The 27,274-nt window shown below is 37.2% G+C and overlaps 1 protein-coding gene across 21 annotated transcripts in view; it reads right to left on the reverse strand.

Moving 5' to 3' along the window:
• Positions 1 to 27,274, reverse strand: part of nrxn1a (neurexin 1a) — a 185,587-nt gene that overhangs the window by 37,662 nt on the left and 120,651 nt on the right. For 14 of the 21 annotated variants that reach the window (XM_057826697.1, XM_057826710.1, XM_057826708.1 and 11 more), the window contains 7 exons: positions 25,382 to 25,585; positions 23,900 to 23,926; positions 5,794 to 5,916; positions 5,337 to 5,718; positions 5,076 to 5,266; positions 3,441 to 3,614; positions 3,241 to 3,267 (listed from right to left, as the gene is read on the reverse strand). In XM_057826697.1, the coding sequence (XP_057682680.1) occupies positions 3,241 to 3,267; positions 3,441 to 3,614; positions 5,076 to 5,266; positions 5,337 to 5,718; positions 5,794 to 5,916; positions 23,900 to 23,926; positions 25,382 to 25,585 (1,128 nt within the window). The remainder of the gene's footprint in view (positions 1 to 3,240; positions 3,268 to 3,440; positions 3,615 to 5,075; positions 5,267 to 5,336; positions 5,719 to 5,793; positions 5,917 to 23,899; positions 23,927 to 25,381; positions 25,586 to 27,274) is intronic. The other 7 variants (XM_057826717.1, XM_057826718.1, XM_057826712.1 and 4 more) reach the window with 1 other exon arrangement.

Consider the following 27,274-nt stretch of genomic DNA (forward strand, 5'->3'; position numbering starts at 1 on the left):
TGCAAAATATTAAAATCCATACAGAAAACCCAAATAATGACGATATGTAATAATTACTGTGCAGTATGAAATCGCCATTTTCAATATTTAGCATAACAGTGATGCTAATACATACAATTTCAGCTGTAAAACCAGTAACATTATGAATACTTTTGAATGTGACTTATAGTCTATTTACTACTATTCTATCCTTTAAAAACAGCTTAATAATATTAAACCCTTATCTTATTGGCTGCCATCAATGGCAACATATAGCCAATCTCTGTGAGAGCTCATTTTTCAGCGCCATTGTCGACAATAGACGTCCAATCCATTTGAATTGACCGATTGTTTCGATGCTAACCTCAGTTCAGTCAATAAGTTATAAATAAACTCTCACCTCAGAAACTTTCTCGCCCAGCGAAACATGAAAAATCACTGCCAGCCTTTCCCAGTCAAAATCACAGTGAGAGAGGAACTTTGAAGTTTCTGAGGTGAGAGTTTGTTCATGAATGGGGCAGGCCTAGTGTGGGACAGTACCCCCCATAAAGTCTAAAATGGAAAGCATGCAGGTGGTGAAGTCCGGATGAGCACAGCAGGAGGAGTTAAACATAAGAGTTATGTTTAAAGGCCCTTGGCGGCGGTCCGGCTCGCCGTTCTCTTCCTGCTTCATGCCGGCGGCCACAGCTCGCTCCAATGACTGGGAGCAGGGGGCGGGGTTTAGAAGACGGCATGCTGCTTTTGGAGCTGTGCCCGACTGAGTGGCGGTGGTGCGGACGTCACAAGAGGACAGGTCGCCCGGGACCCTTTTGTCGACTCTGGATCGCCAGGATCCGCACAAGACGGCACATCACTGGGAAGTTGGGGCGCGAGCAGACGTACATCCAAGGGCGGGCAAAATGCTGAGCGGCGTTAAAAAAAATATACATATATTTTCATGGAATAATGCATTCTCATTTTAAATATTTTTAAAATTATTTTGAATCAAAACAAGTGCTTTACTTATTGTTGCCATCAAGTGTCTGAAAGTAAAGAAAAAATCAAATAAAACAATTAAACACAAGTAACGTTAAATGTACAGGGGTAAAAGTAGGTTCACACCTGATTTGAAAAGCTACTTTATTAATGGCAAATAGTTAAGTACAAAAAAAGTTCAGGGAAGCATGAGAGATGGAGAAAAAAAGGAATGCAAAATGAAAAGGACGGAAGGGGTTGAAATGAAGGAATGACTGATACACGAAAAAAAGCGGGTCTGAAGAAAGAGAAATTGGTTTAAGTATAGGAATAAATGGAATGTATTAAAAAACTGTTCCAATAGAAAGCAAAGAAAATGGAAAAAAGGAAAATGATAACAAATCAAGATAAAGTCCCTGGGTTACTAAAAGAGTTCCATTCCTAAGGTTGCGACATAACCCGAATTTCAGCGTTAGTCGGAATTAACCCTTTAAGTACTCCTAGATACCCCGTAAATCTAAAAATAACTATCAAAAAACATGCTAAAAAGAAGAAGAAAAAAAAAATATATATATATATATATATCTGTATATGTGTGTTGTAAGACGTTGTAAGCTGTAGTGTGTACATGCGCTCTTACTTATGTGCGGAAGTACTACCTGCTCTATAGAGGTGTGCAAAACAGAATTTTCAGGCTGCAACACACCTCAACGGGAATTTTTTTTTTTTTCACATTATGCACAACTCTCATTTTATGTTTATTGTGCAATAATCTAATTTTAACATGTTTTGATGCATTATCATGCTTTATAAAAGATTTTTGTCTGAATTTTGGTGGGGTTGAAGCGGATTAGGGAATTTACATGGTAAATACGTCTGTACTCATGGAATTCTGGCTTTAAAAGACCACTTCCAGACTGCTATAACGTCTTAAGATTATTAAAAAAAAAAAAAAAAAATCAAATCCTTTTCTCTATCTTATTTTGAGTGTTAACGACAAATTAACAGATTAATGCACCATATTATACCATTTACTTTAAGTAAATATTACTACCGTATTGGCCCGAATATAAGACGGTGTTTGCATTCAAATAACAATGAAAAAGAGGGGGTCGTCTTGTATTCGCGGTCTAGATGTTATACACATTCACGACGCTAGATGGCGCCAGATATCATTGAAGCGATGTTCTGTCATGAGAGATCTCAGCTACTCTCGTTTAACCAGTTTGCATTATTTTATTTCAATGTTTTTCCTTATTCAGATTTGTTTCACAACTACAGTTACAGTTAGACTTCACTTTGATGGTTAATGCATTTATTGCAATTTTGTTGTTTTATCACAATAGATTGGTTTATTTACATTTCAAAAACCAAAAGCCATTCATTTATGACTGTGACTGCACTTGAGTTTACATATTTAAATGTTTAGAAATGAGGCAAAATAACTTGTTTTTTTTCCCCCTCAAATATATTGTTACAATCATTTGATTCTGATGTACTGCAATTATTTTCGGTATAAAAATTAATTAGGTGTTCAAAAAGTCTTTTTTCAAACTTGAGTCTTGAAAAAGAGGGGGGTCATCTTATAATCAGGGCTGTCTTATATTCGAGCCAATACGGTATTTGTTCTTATTAAGCCCATACATCAAAAAGTTGGTCATTTTTCACCTAAATCAAGAATACCTAGCTTTCAAATAATGTTTTGAAAAATATCTATTCTGGGATTCAGAACATTTCGGACAAACAAGCTTTTTTTTTTTCCTTAAAATTTTTTTTAAACTAATTTTAAATCTGAGTAGAGTTTACTTGAAGTACTGGCAGATCATTTCACTTATTTCTAGTAGATTTACACTGAAAACCAGGGATTTTAACTAGTTTGAAGGAAGTGCGTTTTTGCAGGGCAGAACCAATTAACTTTGTAAGTAGAGGTACCACTGCATACAAGAAAAAAGAAACTAAATGATTAAAAAAAAAAAAAAAATTAACAGAGGAATAGAAGAAAGGTAGGATGACCAAACAAAAGTGACAAAGCTTTGTAAGGAATGACTAATGTAAGAATGTACGAAAGAAAAACTAAAATTTTGATGAAATGAAAAGTTTTGCATACCTACTTTTTGTCCGCCTGTATTCCCTATTGCAACATTTTTACTGACAATAAATCAACAAACAAGTAATTGACTGTAATGATCTTAAAAAATGAATATGCGCGCGTAGGGTAGGGAAGCAGGTAGTCCCCGTATATGTCCCGCGGGCCTTGGGTTGCCCGCCCCTGGTATGTAGAGCGCACACACAAAGCCTCAAATATACCTTGCAAGTCAGCTTTCATCAATGTAACTTTTGTGGGCCAAAATGAAACAAAAAGCAAATCAAGTTAGATGGTTAGTCAATGATGCCTGAGAAGTGCAGAAAGATGACGCCACGATCCGTTAGTGGGTTAAATCGAACCGAATGGAGAAAGCAAAAGGCGAGATGGGAGAGCCGATGGGCCGGCGTCGGCGCGGCCTCACCTTCGCATCCGCGCTCCACCTGTCCGACGGTGGCCAGCGCGTCGGCCAGCAGGTCCGGCAGCCGGCCGTTCAGGTCCACCGTGGCCAGGCAGCCCTGGAAGCCCTCGCGCGAATGCACCAGCTTGGGGAGCTCGCGGTACATCTCCTTGGACACGCCCCCGATGTACAGGTCACCTGAGGGAGGGAGCGAGATTACTTTTCCAAACGAGTATTCTTGAACAAACTCTCACCTTGGAAACTTTCACTTTATGTTTAACTCTGGTTGACAATCCATTTCAACCAGGAGGGGCCGGCAGCACCCTCCCAGTATTTAGTAGCTACATGAATCATAAACACTAAGCAAACTGAAAAAAAAAAACATGCCAAGGTAAACTTGACTTTTTTTTTTTTTTTTTTTTCCAACTGAATTACAGATATTTGCTGCTAAATGCAATACCGCAGCTGGCAGGCTAGTGGCGCCATTTTCCCATTAATGATCAAAATAAAGGTAAGATGTTTTTTATTTGAATTAAATGTCAGTTAATCAGAACTTAAAAGCATCAGTTTTTTTTCATTTTCTTACAATCTATAATTTTTATTTTCTCAACTTTTAAGGTATTGCGATGATTTCCCCAATTTGAATCAGAACCCATCAAAGAAAAATAGCATTTTAAAATGGTTTGCTTTTAGTGCAATTGCTCACATCCATAATAATTTACGTTTTTTTGTTTGTTTAAAAATACAGTGGCCTCCCACAAATTTAATTTTTTAAATAAATATTTGATTAAATCTTTCTTTTCCAAAGTCATTTTCAATATTTTAGATTATTTTTTCTAATCACAATTGCATTGTTTTGTAAAAAATACTTTTTTTCTTTTTTTAATTATACTTTAGGAAAAAAAGAGAAAAAACATGTCTTATATGTACACTGAATCTCTTTTTTAATACTGTTAAAGAAACACTAGGTAACTTTTCAACCTTTATAAAATATTTTCCTCACATTTGTGAAAATATGGCGACTGACAACTAGTTGAATGACACCTCTTTTATATCTTGAAGGGGTCTGTATCGCTCTCACCGGCACTAATTAACTTTGAGGAGGGTGGCAGGAACCCTGCCACACACACAAAAAAAAAAAAACTACAAATGTGTTGACTGCTTTACGGCATACGTCACTCCCTCCTTCCCCTATTCATTATGAAGACAGATGTCGATAGGAATTCTGCAAAGATGGCAGAGCAACAAAAGAGACAAAAAGCTTTTTCTGATGAGGAAAAAAAATGCAGGCTACCAGGATATAAAGAATAAACATTGGCCTGGGTTTCACTCGCTGGCGTGACACCACCCCTAACCGAACTCAGCGCTGACGAGTTCGGGTGGGGTAAAGGGTTAGTCACACAAAGCCAAATGGGTCATATGGGTCACCCCCTCCCCCCCAAAAAAGTAAAAAGAACAGTTGTATGGCAGCTGTCCCCATTACCGTCTCCCAAGCCAAGTTTTTAGCTCGTCATCGAGCTAAAAACTTGAAATATTTTCATTGTAGTCATTGTTTACGAAAACAAAACTGCCTCAAAGCAGCTTTGGATTTTCGTTATTCACATTTGGGCATTGTTTCACGCTGTTTTTGTTGTCATTGCTGAAAGGCAGTGTAGTTACCCTTCAAGTCGAGGTTCTTGGCGCCCATGGTGGTCTGTGTGGTGACTTTGGTGTCGATCTTGACCGTGTGGAGGTTGTTGGTGTCTCTGGAGATGTGCACGTTGTGCCAGTGGTTGTCGTTCAGAGGGCTGTTGGAGTTGCCCTTGATCAGGTGGGCGCCGTTGCCCAGGTCGGAAATGTAGTGAAGGTACCTGGAAGTGGAAAAGGAATACATGGAAATGTGGACAAAGACTATTCGGGAAGGGCGGACGGGAAGCTCACCCTTTGACCAGCTCCACAACGATAAAGTCGTTGCCGTCGCCGCGGTTGAAGAGCACGAGCCCGTCGGGCGAGGTGGTCTTGAACTGCATGAACAGGTGCATGGAGTAGTAGGCCTGCAGCGTGGGCAGCGTTACGAAGCTGGATCGCGAGCGGAAGGTGACCGGATCGGCCACAATGCTTTTGTAGCCGATGACGGCGTTGAGCTCGCAGTAGTCGATGTCGCCGTTCTTGCACAGGTCGATGTAGGGCATGCCGTTGAGCGCCAGGCCCTGCAGGTGCCCGATGAAGTTGGACGGAACGGCCGGCATGAAGCGTTTCTCCGTCACGATGCCAGTTTCTACATTGTGGAACTCCAGCTGGGTGTGGTCTCCCGCCATTTGACCTGAGGGGGGTCCACAACGTGTGAGTCCGGCTCATGAAAAGGGTCTTTGCGGCGGCGGAAGGACAGGGCGCTTACCTTCAACGGGCTGCAGATCGTCCACGGTGAGCTTGAGGCCCTTGCCGCGCCGTACCACCCGCACCGTGTGCCATTCATTATCATTGAGACCCGAGCCCGCAAAGATGGTCTCGGGGCCTTTACCTACACATGGCCCACAGCACCGTTACACATATGCGCATGAGGGGGCGCCGAAGAGACAAGATGCAAGAGAGGAAGAGAGATATAGAAGAAGAGGCTGACAGGAAGTTTGGGTTGATGGAGATGGAATTTTTCCGCTCAAAAAGAAAAAGAAAAGTTTAAAAAGTCCTCAATGAAAAATCAATGACGACAGAAATGAAAGAATACTTGCCAATTTTTCCTTGAAAAATAATTTTTAAAAACATAAAGAGAATATTGACAACTTTTCTTTTTACAAATTAAAATAATAATAATTTAAAAAATACCATTTAGTAATTTTCTCTATTTTGGGGGGAAAAATAAGGATATTTACCTTATAATCAAAAAAAAAATAAATATATATATATATATATATTTTTTTTTAAGTATTTCCCCCACTGCCTGCCATTAACGATGACAGACATCCAATAAATTTTAACTCTGAGGCTTTGCTCCCAAACATGCCAGTCAAAATGGATTGGACGTCGAGTGCTGTCAGTGGCAGCCAATGAGTTCGAAAAGTGCTCAACAAAGGGTTAAGAAACAATTTTTATCTCAATCTCATTGTCTAAACGAATAGTCGATTATCAAAATAGTTGACGATCCATTTGCTAGTTGACACTTGACATCATTTGCAGTCATTCGCTCTTAAATCCTTCTTTCGGTGCAGTACTGCAGCATACCACATAGTGGCGCTGATGTCACACGTCTTGTTAATGAGCGGTCATGAAATTCAGACTTCTATAGTATGTATTGACTATAACCGATTATAAATTCGGTGTTATATTCTTCTTTCATTTTATTTTTGTAAACATTCTGATTATTTTCCAGGCGATCATGATAAACTTGTAAATATATTGTAACTTAACAAAACGAAAGTTGCTCTAAAAAAGGAAATTGTTTTAATTTTATGAGGGTAAAAGACTAAAGGTGAAATAATATTAACATGCAAAATTACATACATTTGGTGATTTTTCCATTTTTGAATGTTCTAAATGAGCTTTAAAATTTGTTCAGAATTTTTTTTTCAACCAAAACTTATTGTGAAGTTGTGATTTACCAAGATTTTTAAAAAATATATATTTTACAAGAATGCTTTTATTAATTAAAAAATACAGAATAAATAATGAGGCATTTATAAATAAATTCATCCATTTTTGGGGGGAAATTATTATTTTTTAAATATATATTATTTATTGTTTAAATTGATTTCTTATATGAACTTTTATTTCCACTTATGACCTTTTCATTTTACTTTGGGATTTTATAATCTTTAGCTGTATTTTTCAATGTAATTTTCAATGTTTTACTACCATACATTTCGGACTATAAGCCGCTACTTTTCCCCTTCATTTTGAATCCTGCTGTGTATAGGCCAGGGCTTATTTATTGATTTATTTGGGTGAATAGGTAAGACTTTATTTGGCAGCGGCATCATAAGACTGTCATAATTATGGCACGACATGTGCATTTCATGTGCATTAATGAATTCTTCTGACAGATGTCATTAAGTGTCATCTGGTAAATTTTGTCACTACATTTATGTCCACCTCGGATCTTTGACATCCATTCAAAAGTGGGATAATTTTCCGGATGATACTAAATGACATATGTCATAGGCATTCATTAATACTCATGACAGTGTCATGTCATTATTATGACGGTCTTATGACAGTCTCATGACGCCGCTGTCAAATTTGCCTGTTAATATCTTTTGGTATAAGGACAGTTGCAGGTTATAGTCCAGTGTGGCTATCTATGAACAAATCCCGTTTTCGTGTCCAATTTGGTGGGTGGCGGTTTATAGTCAGGTGCGCCTTACAGTTCGAAAATTACGGCATACCGTATTGGCCCAAATATAAGACAGCCCTGATTATAAGACGACCCCCTCTTTTTCAAGACTCAAGTTTGGAAAAATACTTTTTGAGCACCAAATTAATTTTTATACAGAAAATAATTACAGTACATCTGAAACAAATTATAATATATTTGAGAGAAAAAGCATGTTATTTTGCCTCATTCTAATCTTAATATCTGAACATTTAAATATGTAAACTAAAGTACAATCACATTCGTAAATGAATGGCTTCTGGTTTTTGAAATGTAAATAAACCAATCTATTGTGATAAAACAACAAAATTGCAATAACTGCATTAGTGCTGCAACGATTAATCGAGTAACTCGAGTGTTCGATTAGAAAAAAATATTCGGATTAGATTTTGCTGCTTCGAATGGTAGATTTTGAAAGTGTTTGCTTTTAGTTTTACTGATTTGGGTGGATACACTGCCCTCTAGTCTGCCTCGTTTCACATGGCTGAATCCAGCTGCTCCCTGTTAAGACCCACATAAGCTTGTTGTTTGAGCTTATATATTTTTAATGCAGTTATAATTTAGTTTGTAAGTATATCTAGCCATTTTTTTGTGGTAAAATGTGTCTGAACCATTTGTTAAGAGCGTTCTAAAAAAAGCATTTTATAGCATTTAAGCTAGCAGAATTTTTCTATTTAAGTCAGCTGAAAAAATATTCAAATTAAGTTTTGTTGCTTCGAGTATTCCTTTAATTAAAGTGGTGTTGTAATGATTTATTTGGAAAGTGTTTGAAAAATGTTGGGTCTAAACTTACTATTGTACTAAGAAAATAATAAAGGACCTGAGGGAGGGCGGAGAGAGAATCAGAACCGAGACAGAGATAAGGTTTTACGCTGACGGCCGTCAGGAGGAAGGTTGATGCGGAGCGAGTGGCTCACAACAAGCTTCTCCAACCTCCCCCTGAGGAGCGCAGCCTTTTATTGAAAAGTGGGAGAGCATTCATTGCACATGTGTAAGTTTCGTTTTATCGAGAAATAGCTGTTATTGTATCATTTACTGAGAACAGAAACTAGAATGAAACATTATGGTGACGTTTACTGAAAACAGAAACTTTACTCTTTTCATTGCGTAAGCACTAAAGCACAAGCGAATAGACTGTTACATGAGAAAACAATCATAACACCTAGTTTTAAACACACATAATTGCATGAATTATTGTAAATACTGTTATTGTAAATACTGTTATTGTGCAAAAGCATTAAAGCACATCTTACATTTGCATTTAGTTTTATTGATTAGGGTGGATACACTGCCCTATGGTCTGCCTCTTTTCATATGGCTGAACCCAACTGCTCCATGTTAAGGCCAACGTAAGCTAAGTTTTTGTTAGCGCTAATGTTTATTAATGCATTCATAATTTAGTTCATAAGTATATTTAGCCGTTTTTTTGTGGGAACATGTGTCTGAACCATTTGTTTAGAGCATTTAAAAAAACAAAAAAACTTTAGCATTTTATAGCATTTAAACTAACAGACTTTTTCTATGTAAGTTAGCCAATTGTTCTTTTGTTGTACATAGATTTTTTTTTTTTGAAAAAATTGATACCGTTTGAGGCTCAGCTCAGGTATCATAATTTTTCATGTTCCTTATCCGATTACTCGATTATTCAAACTAACTAGTCTATTGATTAATCGACTACTAAAATATTCGATAGCTGCAGCCCTAAACTGCATTAACCATCAGTGAGGTCTAACTGTAACTGTAGTCTTGAAACACATCTGAATAAGGAAAAACATTGCAATAAAATAATGCAAACTGGTTAAACTTGAGAGTAGCGGAGATCTGTCATGACAGAACATCGCTTCAATGATATCTGGCGCCATCTAGCGTCGTGAATGGGTATTAAGTCTAGACCGTGAATATAAGACGACCCCCACTTTTACAGTCTTATTTCAATGCAAAAAACACCGTCTTATATACGGGCAAATACGGTATATATTTTAAAAATTAATACTATATGTACTTCAATGCTTCAGTCAATAATATTGGAGAACAAGGGCGACATTTTGAATGTGGGAAAAACAAAGAAACATTTGAACAAGTGTGAGCACAACCTTGCCGTTTCGGAGCACATTTTGCACTGCAAAGTTCAAAACTGCGCATTTCCCTCTAATTAGCAGTATTTGCAGTACTGCAACAAGGCTCAAGGTGGCACTAGACACACGTACGCACATGCACCGCATGTACGGACATGCACACGCGCGCGCACGCACACCTCCACCCACGCCATCTCCCAATTTCCCATCGTCCGCTGCGCATTTGACAGCCGCGAGCGGCGGCGTCCCCGCCTGCCAAAGCTTGACGGCGGCGCGCGCCCACATCGACTACCCCCCTTCCCCTGCCAGCCTTGCTGGTTGATGCTGACCTATCGGCGCTAATGACAGGCGAAGCGGGCGGGAAGTAAACTGACCCAATCCCATTTGCTTGCGGAAAATGTCAAGAATCACCCAAACCAAAATTGTCACGCACAAGCTTAATAAGAGCAATGCGCTGAGAACACCAACACACTTTTAAAACATGGGTGTCCAAATCATAGTTACAGTTTCCTTTGGAGGGCCATTATGTCAGGCAAATATTTTACTCATTGGCTGCCAGTGACTGCACTAGATGTCCAATCCGTTTTTGAAAAACGTACAGTCACCCCTCCCAGTCAAAAATGGATCGAACATTATTGGTTTAACTAGTAGGTTGCCATTGTTGTTGACGTCGCAGGGCGGTGACGTCACTGTGTTAAGTTGCTGGGCTTCCAAAGTATGACTCTAGCGACATAAACATGTCATCTGTTCAGCCCTTTCAATTTGAACCCGAGAGGAAAATCAATGAGCATGACAGCACTGTCAATATTTCACAAAACGAGCAGCAAAAGCAAAAGCAAAATGAACAGGAAAGACGGGATGAGATGAGACGAGAGCAGTACAAAACCGGTGTTCTGCCAAAATGTGCTACACCGGCGAAACGTCTACAAGAAGTGAATTTGACACGCAAAGTACTACTGTGCGCTTTCAGCTTGTTTTGTTTAGTTGCATACAGACAGATCATATTAAAGATGCCTTAAGAAAATACTTAAACATAGTAATATCAAATGAGGGTGGTTTAAATACGCTACGTGACTAAAGTGGTCAACAGATCAACAATCTGCTTTAAAGCTACCATCAGAAAACAATGCTTAAAATTGTGAGCAGGAAACACATGGAAAAAGTATTTTGAGGCAATGAAAAGGCAACAAAAGACTCAATAAAAACACAAATACTAAATACTCGCCGCTTTTAACCGATGTGCATATGTCTTGGACGTCTCGCCATGTAAAATTGCAGAACACCGGTTGTGTTCGTCTAGTGACAAACTACATCATCACCCCGAGCGTCCATTGTGCGCATAAAACATGGCGCCCTCCGTAGGTCAAAACATGTACTAAATATTCTATTTTTAAATCAATGGCAATATTGTATGATTATCTAATAACTAGAGATGTCCCGATCGATCGGCATCCGATCACGTCATTTTCAAAGAATCGGAATCGGCAAAAAAATATCGGACGTGCCTTTTTTAATATATATATATATATATATATATATATATATATATATATATATTTTTTTTTTTAAAAAATTAAATCGTTTTGTAATTGTATTTAACGTTACAGACATAATATGTTACACTCATCCAGAGTCTTTAGTTTAGGCTTAAGGTAGGGTTATCAAACTTATCCCGTTAATGGCAGATTAAAAAAAAAATGTATCACGTTAAAATATTTAACGCAATTAACGCATGCGCTGCACGACCCACTCACGTATTGTCGCATTCAATCTGTAATGGCACCGTTTTACCTATATATAGAGCTAAAAGGCAGCGTAAAATGAGTAGAGTGAATTTTGGCAGCCTTTGGAGACTTTTTTTAATTGGCTAAAGCCTTACAATCCCTCTCCCTACGATTAGAAATATCGTGGGAAGCAATGTGGGGAAGAAAGGTAGTAATTGATCTTTTTCTTTTCTCTTAACACCCTATGTTATTTCTCAACGCAGAGAAGATATATCAATTGGTACCACTACGCACAGTCATGGTTGCACTTCCCATCATGCATTTGGGCAGAACAGTTACATGGCTACAGTATCATTTACTGAAAGCTCAACAAATACACTAGATGGCAATATTTAGTCACAATATACAAAGTCCGTGGATCCCTCTCACAGAAAGAATAATGTAAATGCCATCTTGAGGATTTATTGTCATAATAAACAAATACAGTACTTATGTACTGTATGTTCAATGTATATATTCGTCTGAGTTTTATTCATTTTTTTTCATAATGCATTGCCAAAATGTATATGATCGGGAAAAATTATCGGGAATGATTGGAATGAGGCAAAAAAACAATCAGATCGAATCGGCAGATACTCAAACTAAAACGATCGGGAGCAAAAAAACATGATCGGAACAACCCTACTAATAACATATTTGAGTAAAAGAGAACAATTGTGGCTTATAAGAGCCTACAAGTTTTTAAGACCGAGGTTCCTTTTAACATTAACAGCCAGTCCTCCAACTTGAATTGGAAATCTGACATTGTCAATGAGTTAACACCTTTCAGGGAAAGTGGTCACTACACGTCTGGAAATCTATTCAAAAGTTATCATGAGCTGAACTCATTCACTGTTAGCCCAGGTCAGAGAGTATGTGTTATGGTAGTTAGTAAATGAAAGAAGATGATATAAAACACCTATTGATGGCAAAACACATCCAATCCAGATAAAATGGATTGGACATCTATTGCCGCCAGTGACAGGCAAAGAGTCAGGTGATGTGATGTCAAATGAGATTTATAAAACAAAACAGAAATTAAATGCAATTGATGTCTTCATACAAAGATGAGACTGGTTTAATTTCATTTTATTTTAGTTTAATTCTGCAAGTGTTGATGTCATGAGCAACTGAATAAATTCAGCAAACCACACGAACGTCTGACATCGTCATTTCGTAGATTAGCTCACTGTCTGGCTAGGATTTAGCTCCAACATCTTGGCAAGGACAGCACAATGACGTCTAATAGTTTTTGGATATATATATATTTTTTTAATTTAGAGGGTCTTTAGAGGTACTTAAAGTGTTAATTCCAACTGACGCAGAAATCCAGGTTACATTGCCAGCACAGAAACGGAACTTGTTCGTAAACCGGGGAATACCTGGAACATGTAAATATTATTACTTGGGGTACCATGCAAACGAGCTCTGTATTAACACCCATCTCAGTGTAATCTGTGACAGGAGGGCACTGAATTGAAGCATATTATTGCAACGTACATTTGAAGGTCCAACCAAAATATGTGAATGCACCATCAGCTCATCACAGCTCGTTAATGTTAAGCGAGCCGGCCGGTTCCATATTTGAAATCACGAGTTGGCGGAGAGCCAGATGCGCTCATCAAAAGAGCGCGATATGACTCGCGAGACATAGGTTCCCGACTCCTGATTTAAAATTTTGTGTTGGTTACCTCCTAGAGTGTCCCTGTGATTGCCCATTGATTTCACCTGTTGTGACTGCTCCTAGTGTATCCTCCAACTTGCATCCTCCTGTGTCGCTCACCTGTTTCACGTTGTTTCGTTACCCCTTGTCTGTGTGTGTATATAAGCTCCCAGTTTCTAGTCACTCCTTGTTGCGTCATTGTCGGTCTATCCCAGTGTCGATATCTACTTCTGAAGCCCTTGTGTTCCTGCATTTCCCGTTTAAGCGAGTTTTGATGCCTTTTATTTGATCCCCTGGCCTTTTGTTGATACTTTGTGCTTTTGTCAATTATTATTAAACCAATTTTGAGTTCACTGCTACCCGGCTTTGCCTCCTTGCCTTGCCTTGGTTTTGTTTCCGTTTTTGGGCCCACACTGCCCTCGTTCCCTGACAATATATCCTGCTCTTTGCTGTGTGCTTAATTTGTTTAATGCCAAAATACTGCACGCACTGTGAAAATGAGAGCACCACTGCCACTCACTGAGTGGATGTGCAATTACTAAGTCACATGCGCCCCACATTGCGAAGCACTGGGTTAGCCCCAAAAATATTGTCAAACAAAAACACACACAAAATATTGTCCCGTGGGCCACAATTAACCCCCGTGCCGCAGGTTTGTGACCCCTGTTCTATATGTATGTAATAAAAATATTTTTCGTGCATTAAAGGGTTAATGAAATATTTTTCTTCAATTCAATTTCATTAAAATAATATGTTGACCATATTAGAGCTGAAACGATTCCTCGAATAATTCGAGTAACTCGATTTTAAAAATTCATCTAGGAATTTTCTCCGCCTCGAGGAAACTTTTGCCAGCTTTAACAAGACGCTTTGCACGGACTACTTTTAATTCGCCACAACGCGCTGATGTCACGTGCGTACAAGAAGAAGACTGAGGCGGCGGATATATTTGATTTCAACCGTGCATGAACATAGAGGTAACGACGGAGCCGCCGACAAAAGCGAAGAGAAAGGCACCAAGAAAAAGCAGAAAATGTCAAAAGTGTGGGAGCATTTCAAGCTGGAGACAAGGTGAACACTGTTGCATGTATTCACTGTAAGACAGCGCTTGCATAACACTACAGCACGTCTTCAAAACTCAGGACAAGGTAAAATTAAGTTAACGTAGCGCTAATAGCGTATTGGCCCGATTATAAGACGACCCACTTTTTCAAGACTCAAGTTTGAAAAAAAGACTTTTTGAACACCAAATGAATTTTTATACAGAAAATAATTACAGTACATCTGAAACAAATGATTATAACATTATATTTGAGAGAAAAAGCATGTTATTTTGCATCATTCAAATCTTAATATCTGAACATTTAAATATGTAAACTAACGTGCAATCACATTCGTAAATGAATGGCTTCTGGTTTTTGAAATGTAAATAAACCAATCTATTGTGTTAAAACTACAAAATTGCAATAACTGCATTAACCATCTTCACCAAGTGAAGTCTAACTAACTGTAGTCTTGAAACAAATCTGAATATCTGAATAAGGAAAAACATTGCAATAAAATAATGCAAACTGGTTAAACTTGAGAGTAGCTGAGATCTGTCATGACAGAACATCGCTTCAATGATATCTGGCGCCATCTAGCATCGTGAATGGGGAGAGTAGCTGAGATCTGTCATAAGAGAACATCGCTTCAATGATATCTGGCGTCATCTAGCGTCGTGAATGACCGCGAATATAAGACGAGCCCCTCTTTTTCAATCTTATTTCAATGCAATGCAATCTTATTTCAATGCAGAAAACACCGTCTTATATTCGGGCAAATACGGTAAATGCTTTGGGAGTATTAAGTTGCAAGACAATGCAGCAAAAATGCTATTTTCCTGAAACTAAAGGATTTTTCAAGAGCTGCAATTGTATGTGCAGGCTGACACCGAAGACTGCATCTCCCTCACCTCATTTTTTTCCGCAAAGGAAAAAAAAAAGGAAAGACGTACGCGCGTGCCTGCGCCCGCATACGGTGGGTCAGTCGGTATTGAGTGTCTGCCTTGCTCCCGTCTCGTCCCGCCGTACAGCGAGCGCAGTGATCCGTGCTAACAGGATGAGATGCTCATGCCTGCAGCACAGCTGAGTCTCCTCTAGGGAATGCAACGCACAACGCTACACAACACACTCGCCACCTGCGTACGTGTGTGTGTGTGTGTGTTACTTGACATTTTCATGCAGGCAAATGGGTTGGGGTCAGTTGGCGTCTTGGCCGCCGCCCTAATTTTAGGTCAAGGTTAACTAAATATGTCATTCATTTGGGAGGAAAGATTCTTGGAGCATAGCACAAGAAATAAGTTCTCATGTGTAAAATTTTGTCATTTTGTTCAGAAATATTTGGATATTTAAAAAATGTTTGGATTTTCATGATTAATGTACCTCATTTTATAATTAACCAGAAGTGTTTTAAATCCAATCTGGAATAACAAGAATGCGTGAAAATGTGAAACCCCTCAGCAAGTGTTGCGTTTAAGCGCATGCCGTGATTTTGCCGTCGGAGTGTATGCCGTGTTCTTGCCTTTGATTTGACTGCTGAGTGGGCTATTTGCCTGGCGCCCCCTCGCTGTTAAATACATTTTTCAGCCCGGTTGAATGTCAGATGTATAATTTATTGTGTGCATATAGTGCCAAAAGTGGCAGAAACGGACAGTTGAGGGGGGAAAAAAATCAGCAGGCATTCCAAAAGGGCAAAAATAGCTTATGTTTAAAAAAAAAAGTTTCATATATATCACATCCTATTTTTTCTATATATTTGGATTTGTTTCCATGTAAGATGACTTGTTTTCATAAAAAATGTCTTCATCGTAATAGTTCATAAAGGTTTTATGCTCACAAATATTGTATTTTCACCTCACTTTTATTCTCATAATTTGCTGACTTAAATCAGAGAAAACTTATTAATAACATTATTCTTGAGAAAACTTGTTGATATTATTCTTGTAAAAGTACAATTTTAGTCTTAAAATATTTTTTCATTTCAATTTTTTTCCACTAAGAGTTTTTTTTTTACAATGATTTTTATCCCAATTTTAAAATATTACTTTAGTATTAAATATTTTTTAAAAATATATTAAATTAAATTTATTTTTAATTATTATTAATATTTTATCCCATTATTTAGACATATGTTTTGATAGATAATTCACAAATAAATAAAATGTGAAAAAATTTTTTCTTTTTTAATGTATATTGATTTTATTTCTATTTAATATTTTCGAAAGCCATTTTTCAGAAAAAAAGTTTTCGTGGTGACATTTATTTTTTATTTTACATGATAAAAGTCTAAAAGAAGTTTAAAGCCTTAAATATTTTACGATATCCTACCATTTTTTCCATTATCATTCATTATTATTTTCATTATCTATAATTGTTTTATTTCTACTATCTATTTTCTAATGTTTTAAAAATTTTCTCATGATTTTTTCCCAATTTTACATGAAAAGTTGTGAATTGTAAAATATCAAAACAACATTTTTTTTCCCCACCTAAAAATTAACTTTAGGTTTTAAATTTGTTCGACATCAAATGCAGTTTAACAGTCCGGCCATAGACTTCAATAATTATATTGACGGGACAGATTCCCCAGACACTGCGGCACGCCTTTTCGTAAGGGGCAGTCCAACACCCCGCTTCAGTAAGTCGAAGTCGGTCTTAGTTCTTCTCAAACACATGCAGCCACCCAGCGTCGGATTTAGGTTGAAAAAGTATGAAGGCTGCACCTCATAAAAACAGGAAGGATTGTCTCAGGAGTGATTTGTTCGAGGATTCAAGGTATTTATTGAAACGTTGTGAAAAAAATCAATGGGAGAAATTAACTGCTACAGCATTTGCGTTATACTTCACACTATTTACGTAAAATAAACGCTAACTGCCCGTTTTTTTTCTTTTAACCAAGAATTGAGACTGTTTTACGTCCATATCCATAAAGAATTCAGGGATTTAAGCATTTATTCACAAGAACTTTCAACATAAAAAGCTTTTTGTGGTGATAAGGCGGTGCCACAGTGGCTTAATGCCTATCAGCACATTTGACATATTTACGTAAAATAAATGCTAACTGCCCGTTTTTTGTGTTTTTTTGCTCTTAACCAAGAATCGAGACTGTTTTACATCCATATCTATAAAGAATTCAGGGATTGAAGTATTTATTTACAATAAATTTAATGTAAATAGCTCTTTGTGGTGATAAGGCGTTGCCACAGTGGCTTAAAGCCTAGCAGCACATTCGACATACAGTAGTTACGTAAAATAAATGCTAACTGCCCGTTCTTTTGCTTTTAACCAAGAATCGAGACTATTTTACGTCCATATCTATAAAGTATAAAGAATTCAGGGATTTAAGCATTTATTCACAAGAATTTCAACGTAAAAAGCTCTATGTGGTGGTAAGGCGGCGCCACAGTGGCTTAAAGACTAGCAGCACATTCGATGTATTTACGTAAAATAAATGCTAACTGCCAGTTTCTTTTTAACCACGAATCAAGACTGTTTTATGTCCAGAAATAAAGGATTCAGGGATTTAAGCATTTATTCACAAGAATTTCAACGTAAAAACTCTTTGAGGTGATATGGCGGCGCCACAGTGGCTTAAAGACTAGCAGCACATTCGACGCATTTACGTAAAATACATGCTAACTGCCCGTTTTGGTTTTTTTTGTGTTTTTTTTTGCTTTTAACTCATTTGCTCCCCAAAACTTATAAATACGTTCTATTTTTAATTGTTTCAGTGTCCCTAAATATGTCGTTTACGTTTTTTAAAAAAAAATTTTTAATATTTAATTTTTTACAAAAGACATCCCTAGGTTCTGATTCAATTTAGCTCCAAAGCACAAAACTGAAAATCCATTTTAAAGCAATAAAACTGGCAACTGGAGGGCAGTAGGGCATTTGGTAAGACCCGCAACCCGATTCAATGGCAACGAACGGCCGGTCTGCACGGCCGGGGCACCGGCGGAAGACGACTGAATTGAGAACAACCTAGAGGACGCCAGGGATGCGCTGGCCGACCGAGCAGAACGACCAGGACCACCAGTGCAGCGGATGATGCCGTTGAGTCCGTGCTGCTCGCCGACCCCACAGAGACTCAAAAAAATCCATCTTTATGAGACAAGCGGCGATGAGGGAAAAGTTCACCCGGCTGTCGCGGCCAAAAGAGCGTCATCTCTCAGTTAGTTATGTGTGAATAAATTGTTACTTTCCTATTAAAAGCTCTATTTGTCTTGTTGTTTATGTTATTTTGTAAAACGAAAACATTATTCAGATATTGGGATGTAACTAAAGCAAAAAATACCTGTGTTAAAGTCAAAGTTATGTTTGAAATGTATGCTTTCACAAAAAGTTCAATTTCTCTGTTTTTCATCAGAATTTGGAAAATTGCTCAAACTAAGCTATTTTCTAATGCTGATTTCTAAAGAATGGAAAAAGATATGAACTTAATTTTTTTTCCTGCTGAAAGAAAAGAGTCTAATCTTTCTTTTGGTGGGTTCCATGTTTATATAGCAATAGAACAAAATTTTCTGTGGGCCTTGCAAAATCAGTCAAATCCAGTAAAATGGCCCGGAGCGAAGGGCCTTGCTCCGATGAAAATGGCTGGGAGTGAATGAGTTAACCAAGAATCGAGACTGTTTTACGTCCATATCTATGAAGAAGCTCTTTGTGTTTCCACTCGGTCAGCTTTGACGGAGATAGGCCCGCTATGAATCGGTTGCGTGCCCCGTCAATACATTATGAAGTCTATGATCCGTCATTGTCTCGATTCAGTATATGTTAGCGATGGACACAGTACTACTTTAGCTGCCATTGACGGCGATAGACGTCCGATCTATTTGAACTTAGAACGCTCTTTCGATTGCCTATTGCGGTCAACGCTAATTCATCGAACGCTAACTATTCAAAGATCGGACGCGTAGATACAGTATCTTTCTGTGGGCGTTTCTACGGCAACGGTCCACTTCCTAGCCCCCCCTCGCCGTCACGGAGCATTCGTCTCCCGCTTGGTCTCTCTCGCTTTCTTTCTCGTGACAGACAGAAACGCCGCGCCAGGGAATTCAATTTCAGCTGGGATTCGACTGCGCTCGCGGCAGCATGACGGGAAAGACACACACGCGCGTGCACACACACATAAACAGAGTATGTAACCGTTCCCAAGCATCCCTCATGTGCCGGCAAACAAATAAAAGGCCCCCGGGGCGTGAGGCTGCGGCAGATATTTTTAATTAACTCAACATGCCGTGCTAGCGCGTTAGCTCGTAAGCGCGCATTTCATTCCACCAGTGCTATAATGGCCGATGCACATGTGGATTAAGAGGATCATAGGGGAGGAAAATTGGGGGAAGGTCTGTTTGTTTAACTCAATTGCTGCCATTGACGGCAATAGACGTCCAATTTATTTGAACTGGAAAGGCTAGCAGCGAAGGAACCTATGCCAGGCTGTTATGATTTGCGAAAATTCATAAAGAAGTTCACCTGAAAAAAGCTGACGGTAAAATCGGACCTGTGTAATGTGTAATGAGTAAAGATCCATCCTGTTTTTTTCCATCATGAAAATCTGATTTTAACTATTTTTAGCAGAATTTAATTGCAGTTTTATGACATTATGCCTTTTAGTCATAAAATTACAGAGGGGGAAACCCCCCCACCAAAAACAGGATTTTTTTTGGGTGGATGTAAATAACTGAATTAAAAAAAAAAAAGCGAAAAAAATCTTCCAAAAATGAGGAATTAAGGCTACACGACAAGTAAAATTATTACTTCTTTTTCTTTTAAAAATTGTTAGAAGTGTTAAACTGTAATTCAAGTTTTTTTCTCCATAAAAAATCTATTTTAATCATTTAAGGGTTCAAAGATCCGATTCGTAGCTTCAAAATTTTTTTTTTTAAAGTCATTATTTAAAAACATGCCAAACGATTGGGGTTTAAGTCAGGGGATTTCATCATTAACCATCATTCATTCAATAATCATTAATCAATATTAGAGTTGTTGATAATATTGGCTGAGAAAAGCGTTTTAAGTAAGGCTGCAGCTATCGATTATTTGAGTAGTCGATTAATCGATGAACTAGTTAGTTCGAATAATCGAGTAATTGGATAAGGAACATGAAGAATTAAATTACCTGTGATGAGCCTCAAACTGCATAAAAAAAAAAAAAAAAAGAGGATCTATGTACAACAAAAGAACAATTGGCTAACTTACATAGCAAAAGTCCGCTAGCTTAAATGCTATAAAATGCTAACTTTTTTTTTAACAAATAGTCCAGACTCATATTCCCGCAAAAAATGGTTAAATATACCTATAAACTAAATCACGAATGAATCAAAAAACATTAGCCCAAACAAAAACTTAGCTTATGTTGGTCTTAACAGGGAGCTGTTAGATTCAGCCATGTCAAATGAGGCAGACCAGAGGGCAGTGTATCCACCATAATACCCAAATACAACGTAAATACTTTCAAAATAAACCATTACAACGTCACTTTAATTAAACGAATACTCGAAGCAACAAAATTTAATTTGAATATTTTTTTCTAATCGAATACTCAAGTTAATCGATTAATCGTTGCAGCACTAATTTTAATATTATATCGGATAATATCGACATTGGTTTTTCATGATCTGTTTTGGCCCAGTAGTCAAATGGCAGAGCTGTCATGTCCACTTATTACCTGCCTGTGTTTCTGGTGTTTTAACCTCCCTGCTGGCGGTAGGTGTAATTAATTTTGAATCGTTCCAGCCCTTTCTGCTGATGTCATCATTTGTAGACGTGAGCTCATCGTGAATAGAGAGGGTTAAATGGACGAGCTATTGTCTGCACCCAGTGCATCAAATAGTAGTTCTTGCCAGCTCACCGCATTGTTTGTGCCTTATACAAGCATGGCTTGTAAGCTACGTATATTCTTCCTTTGTTTTATATTCATGAGTGTTGTGTATTATATTGGAGATGTGCATATTTCGTTTTGTTTGCATTTGTGGTAAATTGTAATTATATTATTTCATTGCTTGCAAGCTGTACTACCAGTTGCTGTTCAAATTGACACATGGTGTATACTTGGCTTTATTTGTGACTTTATTTCATGTAATATTGACACAATGTTTTGTTGTTTTTAGTTTTACAAAAAACTACCACTACAGGTAGTCCCCGGGTTACGAACGAGTTCCGTTCGTATGCTGGCGATGTAACCCGAATTTCCGCGCAAGTCGGAATTAACCCTTTAAGTACCCCTGAATCTCAAAATAACTATCCAAAAAGTCCAAAAGTATTGTATCTTGTTTAATGATTGAGTATACACTGCCCTCTGGTGCCAGCGTTGGGTCTGGCTAGACTGTCGCCATGTATGACTGAGGAGCAGACTCAGTCGTCCGACATGGATAAAGGATAGCTGCGCTTTGGTTTGGCCCACATCAGGCGGTAAGTGGTTTCAGCTACTATAGGTTTGTGTATGCATTTGTGATTAAGTCTAGAGCTACAGTTTGTGGAGTTACATGTGAGCAATTTGCTATGAGAATTGTAAATGCGTAAGCATTCGTAGCATTTAAGCTAGCGGCAAATTAGGCTAATTTAACCTACTGAATTTACATATTGAACAGACTAGATGGACGTTTGGATTGTTTTGTCAAGTGTTTTATTGTTTAAAATGCGTGTCGTTTTGAACAGACGTGTACACATGTATATTACAGCTTTACAAATTGTCAAAAGTGAAGGAAGTAAAAAACTTCAAAAAGCACAATTGCCTTGTTTGCTGTCTGTAAAGCTGAACAACTCCACGTTTAGTGAAGACAGAATGCGTCAGATTAATAAAGTAAAGTAAATAAATAAGATACTGTGAGGTACAATAAGGTACTGTTTATGCGACTAAAAATAAAAATAAATTAAAAAAAAAAAAAAAGACTGGAGACAAAATGGCGGAAGAGACTCTTGTTAAGAGAAAGATGACCACAGTCAAGCCAAATGAACTTTACTCCATTGTCTGACTTCTCTTTAGAGCCTGATTTATTCGCTATCTGTCCATGTGTGTACCCCCACACACATTGAGGACAGAATAATTGCCTTAATGGCAATTCGCACTTGCATTTGATCCAGAAAACTGATGTTTGCCATATTTTGATTTCAACAGTAAATATAGTGGTTCCATATAGGTATTTTCCATAATTTAAGTTGTTCTCTTATTTTTCACAGAATGTTTATTTTATTTGGAAAACATTGGTGTTACATTGTTAAAGCATCCACTGGGGCATCACAATACAAATTAGCCATAATATGTGAATTCCACGACTGTATATATCGGTATGGGATTTTTGGAGTAGGACAATATCAGGATATCAGGATATATTAAAAAGTCATTATTGGACAAGTTTACTTTTTTTCCTTTTAAAGAAATTATTGTTAGAAGCGTTAGGCTGTAATTTGTTTATTCTATATATTTATATATATATTTATATATATATATATATATATATACACATATATATATATTTGTTTTTTAATCATTTAAGGGTTCAAAGATGGGACGCCTATCTATATCTTTTGTTTTTCACAATCATTATTTTTAAAACAAAAATGTCCAATGATGGGGTTTAGGGTCTGGGGATTTCACCATTAATCAATTTCTTTTTGTACTTATTCATTACCGTGATCAAAATTTTCAAAATGTATTATTTATACACACACAAACACATATATTGTTAATCTTGGATTATTATTTTTAGTCATGTATTTTATATAATATTATTACCAGGGCTGCAGCTATCCATTGTGTTAGTAGTCGATTATTTGATGAACTAGTTAGTTCGAATAAATGAGTAATCGGATCAGATACATAAAAAATTAAAATACCTGAGCTGAGCCTCAAACGGTATAAAATAAATAAATGAATGAAGATCTAAGTACAGCAAAAGAACAATTCGCTAACTTACATTGCAAAAGTCCGCAAGCTAAAATGTTATAAAATGCTAACGTTTCATTTTTTTCCTTACAGGGCTCTTAACAAATGGTTCAAACCGATATTCCCACAAAAAAACTATAAACTAAATTACGAATGCATTAAAAACCATTACCTCAAACAAAAACTTATGTTGGTCTTAACAGGGAGCAGCTGGATTCAGCCATGTGAAATGAGTAATGCCATATTCACCGTTGCCACTAGAGGGCAGTGTATCCACCTAAATTAATAAAACTAAATGCAAACTCTTTCAAAACAAACCATTACAACCCCACTTTCATTAAACGAATACTCAAAGCAGCAAAATTTAATTTTTTTTCCTAATCGAATTACTCGAGTTAATCGTAATTGTTGCAGCACTAATTGTTACTCATTTATTATCTTTTTGTCGCCCAGTAGTTCTAAATCTAAGAAATTACAACCAAATATGTTAAAATTCAAAGTCACTCTCACAGATTCAAACTCTCATCAACTGCCAACTACTCAAGATTTTGAAAATAAGTACAAAAAAAAAACTAGGGGTTGACGGAAAAAACCTTGTTACACACCTGCTTACACACACAGAAACAAGTGTGGAATCACAGATTGTGATCAGATGAGTGAAAAGACAATAGAAGGATGAAAAAGAGGAAGGTGAGGTGAATTGGAGTCTGACTTACTGGCGGTACAGTTTATCCTGATACAGTCTGGAGGGAAAGCAGAGCAGAGGGTTAATGCCGCACACGGGCGCCCGGCCTCCACGTCCTGGGGACGCGCACGTCGACACACCCCCGAGACCTCCAGGCGGCGGCCCAACCAGACGCGCTGTTTCGCGCCACCGTTGGCGCCGCCCGGCCCGGAGTCCGAATTGACTAATTCATGATTAGATTTTTTTGATACTCGATGTGTCGCGTGGCGTCAACCGCAGAAAAGACGTGGCTGCAAACAACCAAAGACCTGCACAAATGGGTTATCTCATTCTGTGGCATTGACGGTGAGGGATGTCCTATCCATTTGGAGTGGGAAATCTGACAGTGATCAATTACTGTTTATATTATGGAAATAAGGGAATATTTAATGCATTTTTTTTCGTTGGGCATTTTTTTTAATTACTCCTTTTTCTTTAATTTTTTATTGTAATTGTAAAAAAAAAAAAAAAAAAGATTTTATAGTATTTTTACAAAATCAATTAAAAAAATAGTATTAAAAAGTATTTTACGTACTTTTGGGAAATCTGGCCGTGATTAATTACTATTTATATTATGGAAATAAAGAAAATTTAATGTATTTTTTCTTTTCGTGTACTTTTTTTTCTTTAAATTTTTTTTTGTAATTGTAAAAAAAATATTTTTTCTTGATTTCATTGTATTTTTACAAAACTTTAAAACTATTAACTTTAAAATACTTTTGTCGGCTTTTTAAATATAGTATAATTTTTACAAAGAATTAAATCAACTTAAAAAAATAGTATTAAAAGTAATATTTAGATACTTTTGGGAAATCTGGCAGTGATCAATTACTGTTTATATAATGGAAATAAGGGAAAACTTAACGTATTTTTTCTTTTTCGTGTAAAAAATTTTTTTTCTTGATTTTATTGTATTTTTACAAAACTTTAAAACTATTAACTTTAAAATACTTTTGTCGGCTTTTTAAATATAGGTAAAATGTAATAAAATTAACATTTCTAAAATGAATAAGAGAACACTGATTTTTTTTCCTTTTATTAAAAAAAATTATTAAAATAAAGAGAAGATAATTTTTTCCATTAAAATTTTTCCAAAGATTATATTTAGGTCTTTTTCGTTTTTCTTAAATTTAATAAAAATTAATAAAAAAGAAAAACAATAATGAGAATATTGACAGTTTTTTGTTTTCAAAAGATTTTTTTAAAAATGAAGAATTTGATCATTCGTTGCCAGCCGTAGTCAAAATGGATTGGACATCTATCTCTGTCAATGGCAATTGTCAAACTTGTTTTGTTGGGTGGGTGAACAGGTCTACTGGCAGTGAGCAGAGAGTGCAGCTTGAAGCTCGACCCTCTGTTCAACGTCATACAAAAAAAAAAACAGCTCAAATTGACATGATTACCTTGAAAGGGCATACAAAAATGGGCGACATGCTTCTAAGGAAGGGAAAAACGAGCGCGTGCGTGACAGTACCGAGGTTGACTGTGAGGCGCACGCGTCCGCCGTCCAGCTCCAGGCGCAGCGTGTCGGCCGAGTTGCGGGACGTGGTAGCCATGAGGACGCCGTACGCCCGCTGGGAGCGGAAGCGTAGCGACACGTCCTCCGCCTCCGTGTGCATGGCCATGGGCAGCTGCACCTTCATGAACTTGCTGCCGTCGTACGACAGGATGGTCGCATCTGAAGAGAGAAAAACAGCCAGTCAGAGGGCGTTCGACAATATTTATAAAGAAAACTAACATAGCTCAAGGTTTCTTTTTTGTTTTGTAGATGTTCTTAATATTTTTTTTCGGGTTTTCCCTCATCTATGGAATAGGGTAGGGGGTTTAGATCAGGGGATGCCACAATTAATCCTAATTTAAATTTATATATACCTCTAGATACAAATTTAATTTGTTCCAGGACCTGGTTTTTAAGTCGAAATGAGTGTATGTTGAGTGGGATTTTCCCATAAGAATACATTTTAATTCGTTCCACAGCCCAAAAGCCTATGCTAAATCCTTTATACAGTAAATACGACAGGTACAATTACAAATAGCAATTACACACAGAGAAAAATTAATTATGATTACAAATCGTAATATTAATACCGTATTGGGCCGAATAGAAGACTGTGTTTTTTGCATTGAAATAACACTGAAAAAGAGGGGGTTGTCTTATATTCGCGGTCTGGATATTATACCCATTCACGACGTTAGATGGCGCCAGATATCATTGAAGCGATGTTCTGTCATGACAGATCTCAGCTACTCTCCCCATTCACGACCAGTGTTGGGCACGTTACTTTAAAAAAGTAATTAGTTATAGTTACTCACTACTTCTTCCAAAAAAGAAGTACAGTATTTACTTTCTCTGATCATTTTCTGTTGTTGTTGGTGTCAGCTACAGTGGAATGTAGCTGTGTTGTGTTGCACAAGTTCTGAAATCTATACAGTAATCCTTTGCTACTGTGCGCTTCACACTTCGCGCCCTCAGTCCATCGCAGATTTGTTTTCAATTAAAAAAAAAAAAAAAAAAAAAATACAGATAAGCTGTCCTAAGCCGATAGCGTAGTCTCACTCTCACTCCCTCCCCCTGCCTGCTCTTTGTTCGTCAGCCAGTGCACTGGAGTTGCTTATTAAAGTTGACTCTGTTGACAAATGTTTGGGTTTGATCTTGCCGGAGCCACGTACTTCAAAGCGCTGCATGTGTCAATCATCATTTCACCTGTTAAACAGTTGCTGTGGCAACTCACTGTGTGTAAGTGGACTGATTCAAGCATTTAATAAAGCCAAGCATTTTTCTACAACAGTACTTTATGCTTAAAAATAATTCGGTGGTACAATAAAATGTTAAAAACTTATCATGATTACGGTATTACATTTGAAGTGCTTAAAAACCAGTTATCAAAATATAAATTTATAAATGTATTATTTTTATTATTATTATACTTGGGGAAAAAAGTGAAAAAACATGTCTTGTAGGTATCTCTTTCCAATGCAAAATCTGAATAAATACATTGAACACAAAAAAAAAAAAAAAAAAAAAAAAAAAATGGGTGTGGGGGGGTGTGGGGGGGTCGCTAAATTTTTTTTTTTTTTTTTAACTGAAGAAAAATCCGCAATGGACTGAGGTCGCGAAGTTTGAAGCGCGGAATAGCAAGGTATTTTCATGATTTCAAAAAAATTAAAAAATACTCATTTATTTGTTATTTTATTTTGAAATTAACATGATATTTTCCCAATTTTTGCCAACGAAGCCCTTTGGGATCTTTTCAAAATCAAGGGCTTTAGAAATAAACTTGACTTGATAGTCAAGATCAGATCCTGTCTTGAGATTTGGGCCTTGTTCAGACTGGCAGTCCAAATCTAATTTTTAGCACATCCAGAG

The sequence above is a fragment of the Corythoichthys intestinalis genome, chromosome 21 (genome assembly GCF_030265065.1).
Source record: "Corythoichthys intestinalis isolate RoL2023-P3 chromosome 21, ASM3026506v1, whole genome shotgun sequence".
Taxonomy (NCBI): domain Eukaryota; kingdom Metazoa; phylum Chordata; class Actinopteri; order Syngnathiformes; family Syngnathidae; genus Corythoichthys; species Corythoichthys intestinalis.